The sequence below is a fragment of the Brachionichthys hirsutus genome, chromosome 13 (assembly GCF_040956055.1).
Source record: "Brachionichthys hirsutus isolate HB-005 chromosome 13, CSIRO-AGI_Bhir_v1, whole genome shotgun sequence".
NCBI lineage: Eukaryota > Metazoa > Chordata > Actinopteri > Lophiiformes > Brachionichthyidae > Brachionichthys > Brachionichthys hirsutus.
Window position 1 is genome coordinate 7,888,116 of NC_090909.1, and position 16,455 is coordinate 7,904,570.

Genomic DNA, 16,455 nt, shown 5'->3' on the forward strand with positions numbered 1-16,455 from the left:
CAAGCAGGCCTTGCTGTCGCCAACTCCTGATCTGATTGGCTATCGCAACTATCTATCAACTCTGTGTGCCCGTCCACTCGCAGTGCACAGACGCTCGCATTGTTGATTCTGAAGGACAGATTTCATACAACCTGGCAACACAAGCTGGCTGAATTCTGATTGGATAAAAACTCTAACCTAAAAATACAAGTGTTGTATTTTTATATACATACAAGATATAATATGACATGAATATCAATAATTATATATATATATATATATATATAAATGACTAACTTTTATCATAAATATGATCATGAATTTTGGTTATGTTAGGCCAGCGGAGAAGGCCTTGCTGGCCCTGACGGCCCACCACTGCTAAAGAGATATTCCTTTTGAAAAATTACACCACCATCACCAGATCAGCATATTAGGCCACAATGTTTATTCAGTAGTGTTGTTTCAACTTATAGGTACAATACTGTCAGCTTTTGTAAGACTAAAAAAAAGTTACCATTACAGTCATCCATGCTCACAGAATGCAAGTTAAGTCGTTTACACACCTGCCACATGCTCGCCTCGAGCAAGTACATTTCCAAATGGTAGGCACTTTGAAGGTTTTAAACATTTGTGAATATACATTTATATATATTTATATATCTTTTCATATACTAATAAGCAATTGGACTCAAAGGTCAGGTCTCTAGTAGAAAGAAAAAATAGAGTGCTGAAAAAGAGAGTAAGGAAACATGATGTGGCCATGATTTGTGGGGGGGGGGGGGTTAGACTAGGTGTTGGGAGAAGGAATACTTAAGGTACTGAACTATACAGAAAACCCCTTAAGTCCAATGACGAGAACAGACAACAGGGAGAAGGGATGGAGATGATGGGGATGAACGACTTCATGATGGGGGTGGACAATGTGACTGGACTGCATCTACTTTACATTACTGTACAGCTTAAAAAGGCAACTTCACACCTTTGCCGGACAAAACGTCCACATCTCCTTTGGGCGAGTTGGTGTAATACTGAACAAGCAGCTCAGTATGCTTGACCGTTGCCGTCGTGCAACTTGTGTTTTCATTTCCTTTCAGTGGCTGCATCGCTCCAGCCATTTAGTGGCCCTTTATTCAGTTTTAACACAATTAGGGATGCAAAACGCCCCCCCCCCCCCCCTCCCCCGTTTGCAGGTTTTCAACCTGGTAAACAACCTCATCTCTTAATAGGAGCTCTTTTGAAATGCTGAGTAAGACTGACCACAAAAAAAAAACCTGTCCTCAACACCAGTCTCGAAAAGGACTATTCAGACCATACTCTCTTGAGTGTTAGGAAACCGTCTTAAAGAAACAAGGTTTATATAGCAGGGGGGGGGGGGTTCCAGGCAGTTCCAGGCCTTCACTGAGCATCAACACGCAATGGGGACAATGAAACCAGGCAACTGGCATGTTTGGGGACTGTTCTCCAATAAGATTAAAAAGTTGGGTCAGAGAGGGAGGTTAGGGTAAACATGAGAGAGGTGGGGGGGGGGGGGGGTGGAGGCATGAATGGAGGCTTGCAGAGTTTGGGCGATGCTATGGGCCAAAATCACCACAAGCAACGGAGAAGAAATTTCACCCCAAAATATTTTACATACAAGCAAAGCTGCAGAAGAACAGCAGTGTGAAGTCAAAGCAGGGATTGCGCAACGTGAACCAAATTGCATTTAAATAGAAAAGTTCAGAAAGACGTACCAGAAGCCAAGTTTGTGTTTTTTTTTTTCTCAAGCCCTGACAAACTTTGTCTTTCAAAGACGTGGTATGAAAATAAAACGCTGTTGAAAAGTAAAAAAAAAAAAAAAAAAACAAGGCTACAATTAGAAGAGACCAAACAAACAAGACGCCCACATCTGATGACGAAACGGATGTGAGAGCAAATGATAAACATTGTAACCTGAAGGGAGAACATTTACATTGACCGTTAACAGCGTTAAAATGAAGAACGGAGGGTTTCATCAAAACTACAAAGGCATTTTTTTTTTTAAACATCGGTGAAAAGATAAATTAATGTAATACACCTTAGAGATCAAACATCAGACATGCTAGGACAAAATGAATAAAAAAAAATTAAAAGTAGGATCGATACAGAATAATTATAATCAATTATTTCCACTTTTACTTTTTTCTCTTTACAAATCATATGCTGCTACAGTTACGAGTAGTCAGCAACTAAAAGCAAAACTCCTTTGACAGAAGCACGACACGATTTGTTTTCTCACCTTTACAGATCCTCTTTTTTTTTTTTTTACTTCTTTTCAAATAATACACAAAATGTTTAAATACACTGAGATTTGCCAAAGAAATGAGAAATGCATGGTTGTCATTTTTTTTTTTTTTTTTAAAGAAAGAAAAGGTCTTAATAATTACAATACTCTATGCAAAAGCTTTCCTTTATGCTATTTTTCTGAATGGGCTTCAGCTTGTTTCATGTTGTGTTTGAACAGGTGTGCTGCCGTCACGGACCGTTGCGGACAGTCACTTTCGGTTTGTCATACGGATGATGGGAGAGTCGCCTTTCTATGCATAAAATTCCTTGGTTGGGGCCTTCTGATAGGCTGCTCCGGAGGGTTTCCTCTCTCCCAGGTCATAGCTGCCCTCGTCCTTCTTCCTCATGCGGTAGACCAGGAGGAGGATGAGGAAAATGGCGAAGAGGAAGCCGATCACGCCCCCTGCGATGACGGCTGTGGAAGGAACAGAGCAGAGTACATTTCTCATCAACTGTCTCTGTTAAAGTTAGTATAATAGATAAAGGTTATATTAAAGACGAAACGCAGGATGTGTCGTACTCAAACATGTAATCATCGAAGCACCTTTTTTGGCTTGGAAGAAACATTTTCAAGCGACTTCGGGCACTTCATCACTAACCTGAGTTCAATCTTTTTTCCTCATGAGCAACACACACAAATCATTTTGAACAGTCACCTGCTCCATTATCCAGACAATAAAAGCTAATTGGCCAGAAAGTTTGCAATGGCTTGCTGTCAAATTCTGTGCCATCTGTCCTCCGCATTCTTTACCTTTGATTGCTGCACATTTCATCATAAAGGACACTTTAATGGTGAGACCCTAAGCCCAGTTTCTGAACTGTCCCGCAAACATCAGACACCAATCCTCCTTAAAATAAGAACACTCAAAATAAGTAGATGAAACTGTAAAGGATACATCATATTCCAACAGGTATACTGCGGGCAAACATCGAGGGATCTCAGAATTAAATCTGCCTCGTCTGTATCAAGATGCCCCCCCCCCCCCCCAACTCCAGCTTTGACCCCGGCTCTCCACACTAATGCAAACTCACCTCATGGGCTTATTTCACTCTCGGTTCCAAATATGCCTATATGAGGTTCTTTATAGCCTCCTAATCTGTTTAAGGTCTCTCCCGGTGCTACAATGTTCCCCTCTGCTCCACTTTAGGCCTCCACATGTTGACTGGCCTCACGGCCCGATGGGATAAAATAAAATAAAAAAATCATGGCACACACTCAGTTGCGGAGCTCCCAGGCACAATGGAGAGCGAATAAATGAAAATTAGATTATGGCCAATTATTTTTTATTGAAGTCATATGGGAGATGAAAAGTAATGGTTATAATCTAGAGGAAGGGTAAAGAAGAGGAGGGCGAAAAAGGCAGAAGCGTGTGTGGAAATGACCCACGTACGGGATTTTATTATTTAAGGCTTTATTCAAAGACTTTTTTCTAGCGATATTGTTGTCTATCACAATCAAAGAACAATATGGAGAAGATGAAATGACACTATGTTTGAGAGAGAGAGATGAGACTCGTCATCTAGCAGCGGCTGTCCTGATTTTGCCCCTTTGAAGTCGATCCCTGCCTTTTGCCAACAGCAGATGGATATCGCTACAAAGTAATAGCGAGCTGCCAATCTCGGCTTCTCTCAGACATGCAGAGAAGGAAAGCGCAGCGATTTGGAGTACAATATTTTCCTTTCCACCCTCTCTTATGTTTTCAGAGTGAGCAACTATCACACTTCAAACGCCTACGATGATGTGAACTCTACGAGGTCCCACAGTGGAAGGCAGATGGAGTTTATTAAAAGCAATTACTTCGAGAAGTGGAGCGGGTGGGAGGCATTATGGAGAATATTTCAGCGATTTCCAGCACGCAGCCGTTTTAGCTGAAATATGACAACGTGTTGGGATTCGGGGTAATAATTAGGAAAAAAACATCAGATGGCAAATAAATAAACACAATTACTTTGGTAGAGCATCAAAACTGAATCTTAAATTTGATGCAATTAAATATGAAATTAACATTTGGATTAAATATGTGCTCTTGCTGAGAGCTAGACTAAAGTGAATCTGCATTCTAAATGTGAAACAAGTGAAGACATGAATGCAAAACAAAGCCGGGCATCCGAAGGTCAAAAGGTCAAATCCACCTATCAGTACCTCCGAAGCACCTGAATGAACAAATTAGCCCACTTTATAATAAACCAGTTGTGGCTCGCTCATCATGTTTGTGTATGGATGACATTTTAAGGCTGTTCAGAGGATTGTTTTGGGGCCATCAAAGTTTCTGTGAAAACAACGTGAAAATATCCAAAGCTTAAAATCGGACTTAATTTTAAATACTATAATAATATAATGAATGACTATAATGAGCCTCCAAAAGCGTTGATCGAGGAGGTTTGAGCTTGTGGTCTTTACGACCTTGTGATGACAGAACCCCATTCGTACGAACCATAGACAATCTCCATGTCTTTCTTCCTCTGTCTGTCTGTTTCCTCTTTCTAACGCACCTGCCACAATATCCCGTTCCTTCAAATGCTACTTCTAGAGCATCGTCCGTGGGTTTATGATGATATGATCACGTACCTGCCAACACCTCTGTCCTCTGGAAGAGGTTTTCAGTGCGGACCTCAACAGCCTCCTGGGGCGAGCCGGGGGCGCTAGTTGTGCTCGTCATCTGGTTCCTCTGCATGTCCTCTGTAACTGGCACGGGTGCCTGCAGAAGAGGGAAGAAGCAAAGAGGAGACGAGGCGAGAGAGGGAGAGAAATCTGGACGTTATCAAAAGATTAACGCTTCATTTAAAGCTTTTTGCACATTCTGTTCTCAAATACTCCTCCTCTGTGAGAAAAGGGACATTTTATTTAATGTGGATGTTCTGGTACAATTCCTGAATTATTTGTTAGATTAAAACACAGACACGAATATCGATCTGTCACAAAACATGGTATAGCTATTAGCCAGTTAGCCTAGCTTAGCATAAAGACTAAAGCTCGGTCCAAATTTAATATAGCCTAAATGTAAATACTCTACAAAAACATCTGCGTTTTAGTCAGACAGTAACTCCCCTGAATCCTGTCATCGTGGTGAGGTTGCCAGGCAACCAGAGGAGACTAAACTGACTGTACCCCTCTGTCAAAAAGGAAGAAGCAACCCCGATGTGTCAAATTAGCAAGGTGTGGAGCTGCTGGTTGGTAGATACATCATTACTACATTTGGGCAGAGATTGGCATGCTGCTTCCTGTTTCCATATGCTATGCTATGCTAAGCTAAGGCTGGCACCACTCACACACACATTCGCCCTACAGACAAGGGAGATATGTCAGTATTCTCGTCTCCGCACAGCAGATGTGTGTTGAACTTTATTTCCATAAATGCTGAACTCTCGAAAGTGAGGATTTCACTGACCCACTTAGCAAGAAGGTCTCGCCATAGGAAGAGAACGGGAACCGAAATAGAACCTGGATCCTATATAAAGGAAGGCCAGAGAATTTTAAAAATGGAACAAATCCAAAGTGCTCAAAACGATTAGTGCAGAACGCACAAAAAGAAGCAAAAACAGTGACAAAATATTCACTGGGAGTCTAGGAAAAAAAGCAAAGTATCTGAAAATGATATGGGGCCCATGCAAGTCATGTTTTACCAATAACGATAGAGGACTGAAATGGAACATAGCCAAAGGCTTTGGAAGAGAGAGGAGTGAGAGAAGCAGGAGGGGGAAAATAATGGATCAGGGCCAGGTCGGCCTGGCTTTACGGGGTTGAGACCCTGACGACTAATCCCAAACAGATGTAGTATCCAGGACGGTGCAGTAAGAGTACAACTCAGCAGTGAGATCAAGGATGGACCCAGAATATGTGATTATGTTCAAGAGAGATGTAATCCCAGATAATTTGCAACTGAGCAAAAACACTGAGACTTGACGTGAGCACTTGATCTTTATCGCGGCCCCTGGTATTAAAGGGGATTTGATGACACGTATACTGGGCCAGCTAAAGACGTCCACCTCTCATTGGTCGAGAGAGTTCAAATGAGTCACTGTGATTAGGATCAATGACTTCATTTATAACATCATGACAGGGCGCAGAGGCTTCCAGGGATATCTGCTGATTGGCCGTTACCTTTGGACGGGGTCACGCCACTGGTTTTGAAACGGTCTCCATTTGATGCAGCTTCATATTTAACAGACAAGCCCGACGACAATGGTGTCAATGTTTTCCCAATGTTCCCAAAACAGTCAGAAATTTTGACTTTTGCCATTTCTGATACTATTCACACATCAGTCAGCCAGCCATCACACAAGATGCTTGAACCTTGTATCTAAAAAGTATTTGTCCTGGATTGTGCTAAGAAAATTACAATCATCCGAAACAATGTCATCACATATTATAAAGCTGAAATATCCGTATTGATCTCGGCCTCCACAATCGTTCTGACCTCTGTTCTGAGTGGTCTCCTGGGCGCGCTGTCTCGGCCATTTTCTCTGACGGTAGCCGTCTCCACCCTGGGGGTGAAATCTTTGGTGGAGTCCTGGGTGGGTTCTGCTGCATTGGGCTCGATATAAACCATGCTGACAGTCACCGTTTCCTCCATCGCTTCCTCACCCACACCTGAGAGAAAGAGAGACAGGTGAAATGATGACATGTTCATTATAAGGATAGCGAACATTTTATTTTTCCTCTTCCTGAATGTAAAAATGCAATAAAATGATAGGATTATATGTACAAATATGTAAAACATTGGCATGCATATCATCAGTATTTCATCCACACAGTCACAGGATAGGTTGTCTAACTTTATTGCATTTAATTGTAATGTATAGTTCAGTTTGAATCTCCAATAGGACGCATAACACCAGAGCACTATTGATCACAGCGCTTCCTGCTTTTGGCCAGCAGCTCCTTCTCTCACTGCAATTATACAACGCTCTTAATAAGAAGAAGTGAATTTGGCAAAAGAATGAGCACCATAAAAGGGCTTAAAATAAGATGAAAAGAAGAGCCAATTAAAAAAATTAAAGAGGTTAAATCCATACATTTGCCCAAAGCAATCTGTGTGACGAAGCTATTTCAAATGAACTTGAAACAGACGAAGGAAAAATGGAGAATTGAAAAATTGAAGGTTGAATTTATGCCGGCATCTACATAATGCACAAATCTGTAAGTATGTGTGGAAGAAAAGTGTCTTACCTGAGCCAGAGCCGGAGTTAAAGTCATCATCATCTTCAGGGTAATAACCTCCTGAGCCTGCGTCATCCAGGTACAAGTCATCAGCCTGAGAGGAAGTCTTGGCTGCTTCTATCTGCAAAACAACAAGATAACAGGGTGTCGAGGGTTAATGTTGGCTTTATCACGTCTCTGTTTCAAGAAGTCCAACTCCTCGTTCTTCATCGCATCGCAGCAGTGAAGAGGAGATCTTCAGATGGGAATCAGAACGTCTACACATTGCAGAGTTGCTTGTTCTCACTGAGTCTGCGTGGGTTCTCTCCGGGTTCTCCGGGTTCTCGCTCCAAATTGGCTGTAGGTGGTCAATTGTTTGTTTGCATATGTGTGGCCCTGCGACTAATTTTGATTTATATTCGAAGCTGCAAGAGCATGTTGTCAAACAAAACCAAGACGGGCTAATGAAGCGCCATAATTAGCAATACAACAATGCACCCCATGTTGGACAAATGTCTTGCAGAGACAACAGTTTAAGGCTTTGACCAAAGCCGTTATAATTCACCCCCGGGGGATGTGTCTGTAAAATGTAATGCATTTATATCCAGTCTAATCTAGTCGAAACATTTTAGTTATAAATGTCAAACTGCAGCTGCTTAAAAAGGAAACCAGAAGGACAATATTCAGATAGATATGGTATATCCTTTCAAAATAAAGTGTCCATTTATCATCATTTCAGTGGACGAACTGCTGGTGGAACAGTCCAGCCTAGCATCACGTATAACCATCAGGGTTCATCCTCTGGGTACCAATTATACCGATCAACAGTACTAAATATGATGGTAATCCATCCTATGATAATTGACATACGTCAATAAAATGACACCACGGCCCCCAGAGGATAAAAGTCCACACGATTTATCCTCCGGGGGACGTGAACGCCAAAATTCAATTCCAAGGCAATGCATTCAAAAGTTGTTGAGGCGTTTCAGTAAGGACGAAAGCATCGTCCGTCATCGTCTCCCCAGCAGCAACGCTACCATAAAGGGGCTAAAAGCATGTCCTAATTTCACAAATTCAATGAAAACCAGGTGACTGCTCATTTGGAACGTGTGGCCCCTCCCACGGCGTCGTTGTCTAGACCACAAGCCCGAATGGTGGGAATGTTTGTGTTCTGACTTAATGGAGTGATTAGCTGGAAAGAGCCCAGTTTAACAGCGGCTGGTTGTTTAAATCATGCTTCACATGCTGTGTAAGTAATTAGAAATAAGATAAGGAATTTTCTTTTCTTTGGCTCATAAGGTGCTTGCAGACGCATGTAGAACTGTTATGTATCCTGGCTGTCAAGCACGCGTGTGCAAGGTGCATGAGTCTGAGTTGTGTTGAGCGTGTGTGTGTGTGACTGGAATAGCTATAAAAACACCCATTCACCTCCTATTCAGCAATCTGTGCAGAGCTTTTATCCTGGTAGTTTTAGAAAGGAAAAGGGGTACAAAAGAGAGACCCCACAATGTATCACTGTGGGGTCTCTCTTTTGTACCCATCAAGCTGGTTGCTACAGTTCTCAATCTGTGCCGAGGATGTTGTGCCGATAAGCCTGGAGCTGAATGTAGTTGGATCACAGAAAATCAATTGGGTTAGCAGGAAAGAAGCATTTTTTTTTTTTCGCTACTGGCAAATAATGTGGCTGTTGTAAGAAAGCGGGCCGAAACTTAATCTCTGCACGTCACAAACTCATTTAGATGTTTGCACTGGGTTGCAGCAAGGATTCTTTTTTCACCCCCATTCAAGAGTCAATATTAGTCAACCATTGTATATGACTCATAGCTATTTCGTTTTCTGTCGTATTTGTTATTCAAAAGTTCAACACCTCCATGTTGCTCGTTTTGTCTGAAGGGCACCCTGCTTCCTTAATGTGACACGAGTTTGTTCGGTGCTCTTATTCGGTCCTTATATGCATTTTGTGTGTTTGTGTGGAGTCGTGAAAGAGAGAGTCCTGGTACTATCCATGACAAAGAGGCAAGGATGCACACAGCTTACAACAATGTGGAAGGAGAGAAAGGGGAAGAAAAAAGACGAGGTGAAACAGAACAATACGCATCTCCATCCCTCCTCCTCCTCCTCCTCAACTGCTTCTGACTCCTGGAAGAAAAGGCCTTTCACTGCCGAGCTGCCTGATCAAAGAAGGAATGTTCAAAGCAACTTTATCTTAACCTTTCTTGCAAGCTTCATACCCTTCCAAACACGACCCCCGTCCAGCGCAACAGCTTGTGAAGCCAATTCATCTGCCCATGCGGTCTGCAGCTCTTTATGCATTGGCAATATGAGCACAATGAACCAAAAGGGAAAAGGCCACACATCAAATGGTGACAAAGGCCACTAATGAGATAGAGGCCACACACACACACACACACACACACACACACACACACACACACACGCATGCATGCATGAGTAGACAGCTTTCACAAATGTATGCAAGCATTCATTAATTACACATATGCAAAAATTAGAGTGGGCAAGTGAGCATAGAACATGACACCCTACAGGTATGCATGGGAACATCTAAAGGAATTATAAAGAGCTTCAGCTCTGACAAGCTTTAACAACCCCCCCCCCCCCCCCCCACGCTGCCCCCCCTCCCCACCCGGATCTGTTAAAGACACATTTCATTACAGTTATAACAAACACCTCCCACTGACTTGTTAAATTGGTAATTGTGCAATGAATCTATTCAGCGATGCAAACGCTAAGGTCATTATGCTTTTACTTTTTCTGTCTTTAACCCAGATGCTCTTAAGATGCAGTAAATGAGAGTAATTCAAGCTCTGAAAAGCTGAAGCTGAGGAATTCAAGCTCTGAAAAGCCATGTGTAGCTATTCAAATGCTTTTAGTTTTTTTGTTTTTTTCAACCTCTGGTTTGAAACGTTTCCTTTAAAACGCATTAAAGAGAAACAAAATACTATCGTGACAAACTATAACCAAGAGACATTTTGCCAGTTTGAAAATGACTCAGTGATAAAACATAGTAATTCTTTTTAATACAAAGTAAATTAGAAACAATTTCAATGTCTTAAAGAAGTAAACTTTTTGCATTGGAGCTCCAAAATGAGAAGCTATGTAGTAATAATAACATGAAATAATAATGAATAAATAGACTCGTTTGGTGTCTCCTATGTCATCTGTCATCTAAACATAGTGGAAACACCAAATCACCACAGAGCTGAGCAGGAGGCCTTTTTGACCTTGATAAATTTCATTCACCGTCTGACTCCCAGATATGAACAAAAACCAGCAAGGCAGTGTACACAATAGAAACTCAATAAAGCTCTCTCACACACACACACACACAAACATACATTTATCAGCTGCTGTGTGTGTGACATTTACAGGTTATCTTCCTGCCCTTATCTCAGTCTGGGCTGACCCAGACATGAATCCATAGATCACAGACTGAAAACCAGTTTGCTGACAAAAGCAGGCTTGCAGAAGTTCCATCTTATTACATTTAGTTTTTTGATGTGGACAGTTTTTGAAATAGAATTCTCCAGTGTGTGTGGAATTGCTTCATCTGAGGAAATATAAATATCTCATTCAGTAGCTTCTCATTTCCTATTAGACTATGGATGTTAGGCCTCCGATGATGGCCTAACATCATAAAGCAAAGGTCTCTGATTCCACACTTCAAAGCAACGGGAGTCTTTTACCCACTGTTGATATTTTAATTACCTTGATCAGTGAATACAACTGTGGCAATTACTGAATTAATACCCCATCGTGGTCTCAAAACCCCCGTCAAAAACAAACAAAACAACAACAACAACCACGTTTGTAGACTGAGCGTGTGAATAGCGTTTCACCAGAGGTACAGCAGTGGGGAGTTATTTGCGTACGCTCTCTCATAACTTGTACTCGTGTATCGATGCTGTATCTGAGTATTCCTTACAAGCGGCGGGTCAAGAGAACGAGAGTGGTGAGGGTGGCAGTGACAAGAAAAGACGCACGATGATGACGATGGAGATGAAGCATCCAATTATCGATCAACGTGACCGTGGTGTCGGTGTAAGCGATTTGGCACGCCCGTACGAGCGGAACACATCGACGATATGAACAATCCTCAAACAGAAGGATGCTACAAAGAACACGAAGCCTTCCAAAGGCAGAACTATTATGTCCAAGTACCTGCAAGTCTACGTGTAAAGTACTCCTCCAGCGCACTGCACACCGATGTTAGCGCTATACCGCCTGTCTCAAAGATAATCTCATCATAAAACCACATTTTATATTACAATAATACTGTATATCATTTATTATCATTTCCATTCTTGTTATCATTGATTTGTTTTGTTCTTCTAGACAGCCGGAGCGGATTAAATTGTTTATTATTATTATTTTATATTTGAAAAATGTATGATGATGATGATGATGATGATGAATATATTTATTAGATAGAATGTTAGAGTACAAGTACAGTCACACAGTAGCATGTATTTACAGTACAAGTACAGTCACATAGTAGCATGTATTACAGTACAAGTACAGTCAAACAGTAGCATGTATTACAGTACAAATAACGTCAAACATCCTGTCTAAGAGGAGCATTTCAAAAAAGCCCTTGCGGGCTTGTTTCCGTTGAAAGTCCTTCGTACATAAATCATCCACAAAAAACAATGCAAATAACAATACAAATAAAAATAAATCCAATATTAAATTACGCAATTGATGCAACGTAACATTAGAAAGACAAAAATAAAATGTTATTACACCGCCAGTGCAAACTAACAATTAATCTAAAATAAATTACACCACTGATGCGAGATGACAATAAATAACTTACATAAATTACAATAAATTACTAAAGCAATTAATACGTGCAACATAGGTGGACAAAAAAAAAAAAAAAAAAAAAAAGGAGGGGGGGTTTGACCCGGAGAGAGTCGTGATGACTATCTCCGTTTCTGTCCCCCTGAAAGGTGTATTTTTAGGGCCTTTTTGAAGGAGGCCAAAGAGGTGCATGTTTTGAGGGCGGGAGTCAATCCGTTCCACCCTTGGGTGGCCGTATTGTAGAAAGATGATTTACCCATGTTAGTCCTATAGGAGGGGGTAATCAGGTTGTTGTTTGAGCTCCCTCTAGTGTTGTGGCTGTGGGTGTCACTAAATCTGTGGAGGTGTTCCGTCAGGTATGCAGGGATTGAGGGGACTGAGGGCAGAGCTGCATTGACTATTTTAAATGCCAATCCCATTTTGAGTTGTTTAACCCTGTCTTCTACCCTGAGCCATTTTAGGCTAGCAAAATGTCCAGGAAGAAGGTGGGTCATGGGCCCCAGATTGAGGAGTAGCCGAATCAGTTTGTTTTGGGAGGTTTGGAGCCTGGTTTTCAGGGACATTTTGATGTTTGAATACCAGGAGGTGCTAGCATAGTCAAAGAGGGGCTGAACGAGGGCTGCAGCAAGCGTCCGGAGAGCACTTTTGTTGACAAAAGCAGACATTCTGCCCAAAAATCTTGTTCTCTGATTGACTTTTTTGATCACCTTAGTTGCCATACTATCGCCAGACAGGTATTTGTCAAGAACACAGCCCAAATAGGTAATCTCTTCTTTGCTGGAGATGACTGTATTATCGACTGTGACCTTGAAATCATTAACATTTATCTCACGCAGAGAGTGTTTAGACCCAAAAAGAATCGATTCGGTTTTACCAAGATGTAGTGACAGTTTGTTATCGGTAAGCCAAGTACGGATTCTGGTGAGCTCAGAGCTGAGAGCCTCCTCAACCTGCACTTTGTCCTCTCCCGAAATCAGGAGTGCTGAGTCATCAGCAAACAGGAACAATTTGCAGTTACAGGCAGCATTCATGTCGTTAATGTATAGGAGGAACAGTAACGGCCCCAGAATGCTGCCTTGAGGAACCCCGCAGCTTACCGGGAGGGACGAGGACAAGGTTCCGTTTATGTCTACCATTTGTTCTCGTCCCTCAAGGTACGATTTCATCCAGTTTGTTGATGTGCTATCAAAACCAATCGCCCCTAGTTTATTCAATAGGATTGAATGGTTGACCGTGTCAAAGGCCTTCTGGAGGTCCAGCATGACCATGCCGCAATACTTGCCCGAGTCTACTTCACGCTTGACGTAGTCGGTCAGATATATGAGGCACGTGTCAGTGGAGTGGGATGTTCTGAAGCCTGATTGGAATTCAAAGAGCAGGCTATGCTCGGCGAGGTAGCGGTTGATTTGCTCCTGGATTATTCTCTCCATAACCTTTGAGATGGAACAAAGGATGGAAACAGGGCGGTAGTTGCCAGGTTCTAATTTGTTTCCTTTTTTATACAGAGGGATAACCCGCGCCGTCTTGAATTCCTGTGGGACGTGGCACTGATTGATGGATAAATTTATCAGATGGGTTACCACGGGGGCGATAGAGACAGCTGCGTCTCTGAGGAACCGGGTGGGTATGTTGTCAAGGCCTGTGGCCTTGTTAGGTTGAAGGGCAATTAGTTGTTTTAGCACATCAACGGTATTTACAGGTGTGAAAGAGAAAGTGTCCTTTTTAGCACCTAGCTTCTCATAGTGAGTTTGGATGTGGTCAGAACCGTACAGACCTGAATGCGGGGGTAGTTTGCTGACCAACAGGGTGGCAATAGTGGTGAAAAAGCTGTTAAAACAATATTTACAGTATTTGTATTTGGCACACGAGTGATTTGAGTTACCAGCACGGTCCAGGAAAGAATTATACTCGTATGTCAAGGTGTTACAGTATCAGGATGAGAATAAGAGTAATTATATCTCTCTTGGGTATTTTGAGCATTTTTAGGCTGGGACTTGTTTTTTTCTTCTTCTATTATTCCTTCTCTCCCAGTTATTTTCATTTGTAGCAAGAAAAAAAAAAGGTCTCTATGACACAGCTTCAAATGTTTTTGTCTGCAGCAATTTAGAGTTCAATCTCAATTGGTTAACAGTTTTACATTCTATACTAAGAGGGGAGAACAACCTGCATAAAATGCACAACGCCTTCTGGGGAATAAGGGCATCAAACACAAGCACACTGCGTTTCTGTTCAGGCTCTACTATGCTCTTGTCGTACTTTGACAAGAGTCTTCAAGCGGAGTCCAGATGCCAAGAACAGGAAGTAGATAAACGAGGCAGGAGAGCCACAACTCCAACGTAACAGTCCGTTTGTAGTACGTACACACACACACACACACACACACACACACCTTATTAAGATGTATTTGCTCTGCTTGGTCTTAAAATTCTGAGCCTATGAATATATATATAAAATAGCAACTGTGGAAACTAATAAAGGGATGCGCAGGTTTCCACCAAATCCCGTCCATTGCTGTTTTTATGGAGACAGACAATTCCTCGTTACAAACCACTTAGCACATGTTCTCTTTGGTTGCTACGGTTACATAACATTTTTATTACGATTAGTCTTGTTGCCACAGACATGGCTGCCCGGAAAAACTTACCTAACGTTGATTTTAAAAAGGCTAACACTCAACTGACTCAAGTTTTGATTTCACTTAGAATTTAATATCATCCAACCTTCACATTCATTCTAATTGTATTCTCTACTCAGTCTACATTGACATTCACCTGCGTTAACAAGCAGGTCTGAGTCGAACCAAAAATACAAGTGTTTGATGGACCAACGCAGACAGAGGAGGAAGATGCGATAATGAGCTAATATCTAGAGATGGTATGTCCCCATTAGCAGAGAGAAGAGCTGCCATCTCTGCTAGCTAATGAACTAAAATACCAGCAGGAGGGCAGACTCCACGCTCTCCTCCTCTCTCCTCCTGTCACTCCATCTTTTTTGTAATCCAGAAAAAGAGACAAGGAGCGATGGATGTTCTGCTACGAGCCCATCCGGATCACCATAACCAGGCCAAGCTGGGCTTGCAAGGCACTGGGACAGTATCCTCATACTTCATTTGTGGTGGTGTAATATTTTAATCTCACACTCCTTTCTGTGAGAGATGGATGTGTGTGCGTGTGTGTGTGTGTGTGCGTGTGTGATCTTGACTCCTTACTGTTGACACAGCGCTCACACTTACACAAATATTAGCTCAACTCCAAGTTGGAGGAGGAGAAAGAGAGTCCCCCAATGGAATGCACACGCATGCACACGCACACACATATACACACACACACACACACACACACACACACACACACACCGAACCGAGCCATCACATCACAAAGGTGAGGTGAATATGGGCAGGCATCATAACTCGACTTCAGAGGGAGGGAACAAAAGAAGAGGCCGGCTGATGAGAGTTCACGCCGCAGTATCTCCAAAGCAGACGTATAAAGTGTTCTGAGTAACTACAGCGCCTCCTGCGGGCATCGGTAGGTGTGTGTGTGTGTGTGTGTGGGGGGGGGGGGGGGGGGGATATTAAGATTGATGATGAATGACGACGACAAAAACAAATGTTAAAATGTTAAATGTTAACATCGCGCTTTACTTCCATGCTAAACAGAGAAATGTAACATGCTAAAAGGTTTGTTTCATACCAACAAATACTGATACACAATTTTTCCTACTTAAAGTACACATCCCAGTTTTCATGCTCACCATCTCCAAAGATGCAAGTTGAATATTTTTAAGTTCGGTACTCGATTTATTTGCAGATGGTACTTTTTAAAATATTTATTGATAGTTGCGATATCTATGGTTCAAAAGAACATTTTACATGATACACATTTGTGTGATTAAGGTTTATTTTGTCTAAATATTCCAGCTGTTGTTGTTCTACTTCTACTTTCTTCTGCTCTGTGAAAGAATTCAGTTCCCATTATCACCACCAGGCAAATAAATATCAGCCTCTATAACGAGAACTGAAGAGGAAGCGTGTTAACCCCTAATTACCAAAATAAAGGTGGCAGATTAGCCCGCTGGCTCTCTCTTTATCTGTTCTACTTGGCCTGCCACAGATCCATATGCAAGGTCAATACAGCAGCACAACTTTGATCTGGCCTGCTTCAGTCTGCTGTCCACAAACCAAACAAAGCCTCCACTGTGACCTGAGCTTC

General features: G+C 42.0%; 1 protein-coding gene across 1 annotated transcript in view; it reads right to left on the minus strand.

The window, feature by feature from the left end:
• Positions 1-401: 401 nt before the first annotated feature.
• The window catches only part of sdc2 (syndecan 2), a 37,210-nt gene continuing 21,156 nt past the window's right edge, over positions 402-16,455 (minus strand). The window contains exons 2-5 of the mRNA XM_068747208.1: positions 7,451-7,562; positions 6,699-6,871; positions 4,850-4,979; positions 402-2,695 (exon numbers count right to left, since the gene is read on the minus strand). Coding sequence (XP_068603309.1) covers positions 2,532-2,695; positions 4,850-4,979; positions 6,699-6,871; positions 7,451-7,562 — 579 coding nt within the window. The 3' untranslated portion in view covers positions 402-2,531. The remainder of the gene's footprint in view (positions 2,696-4,849; positions 4,980-6,698; positions 6,872-7,450; positions 7,563-16,455) is intronic.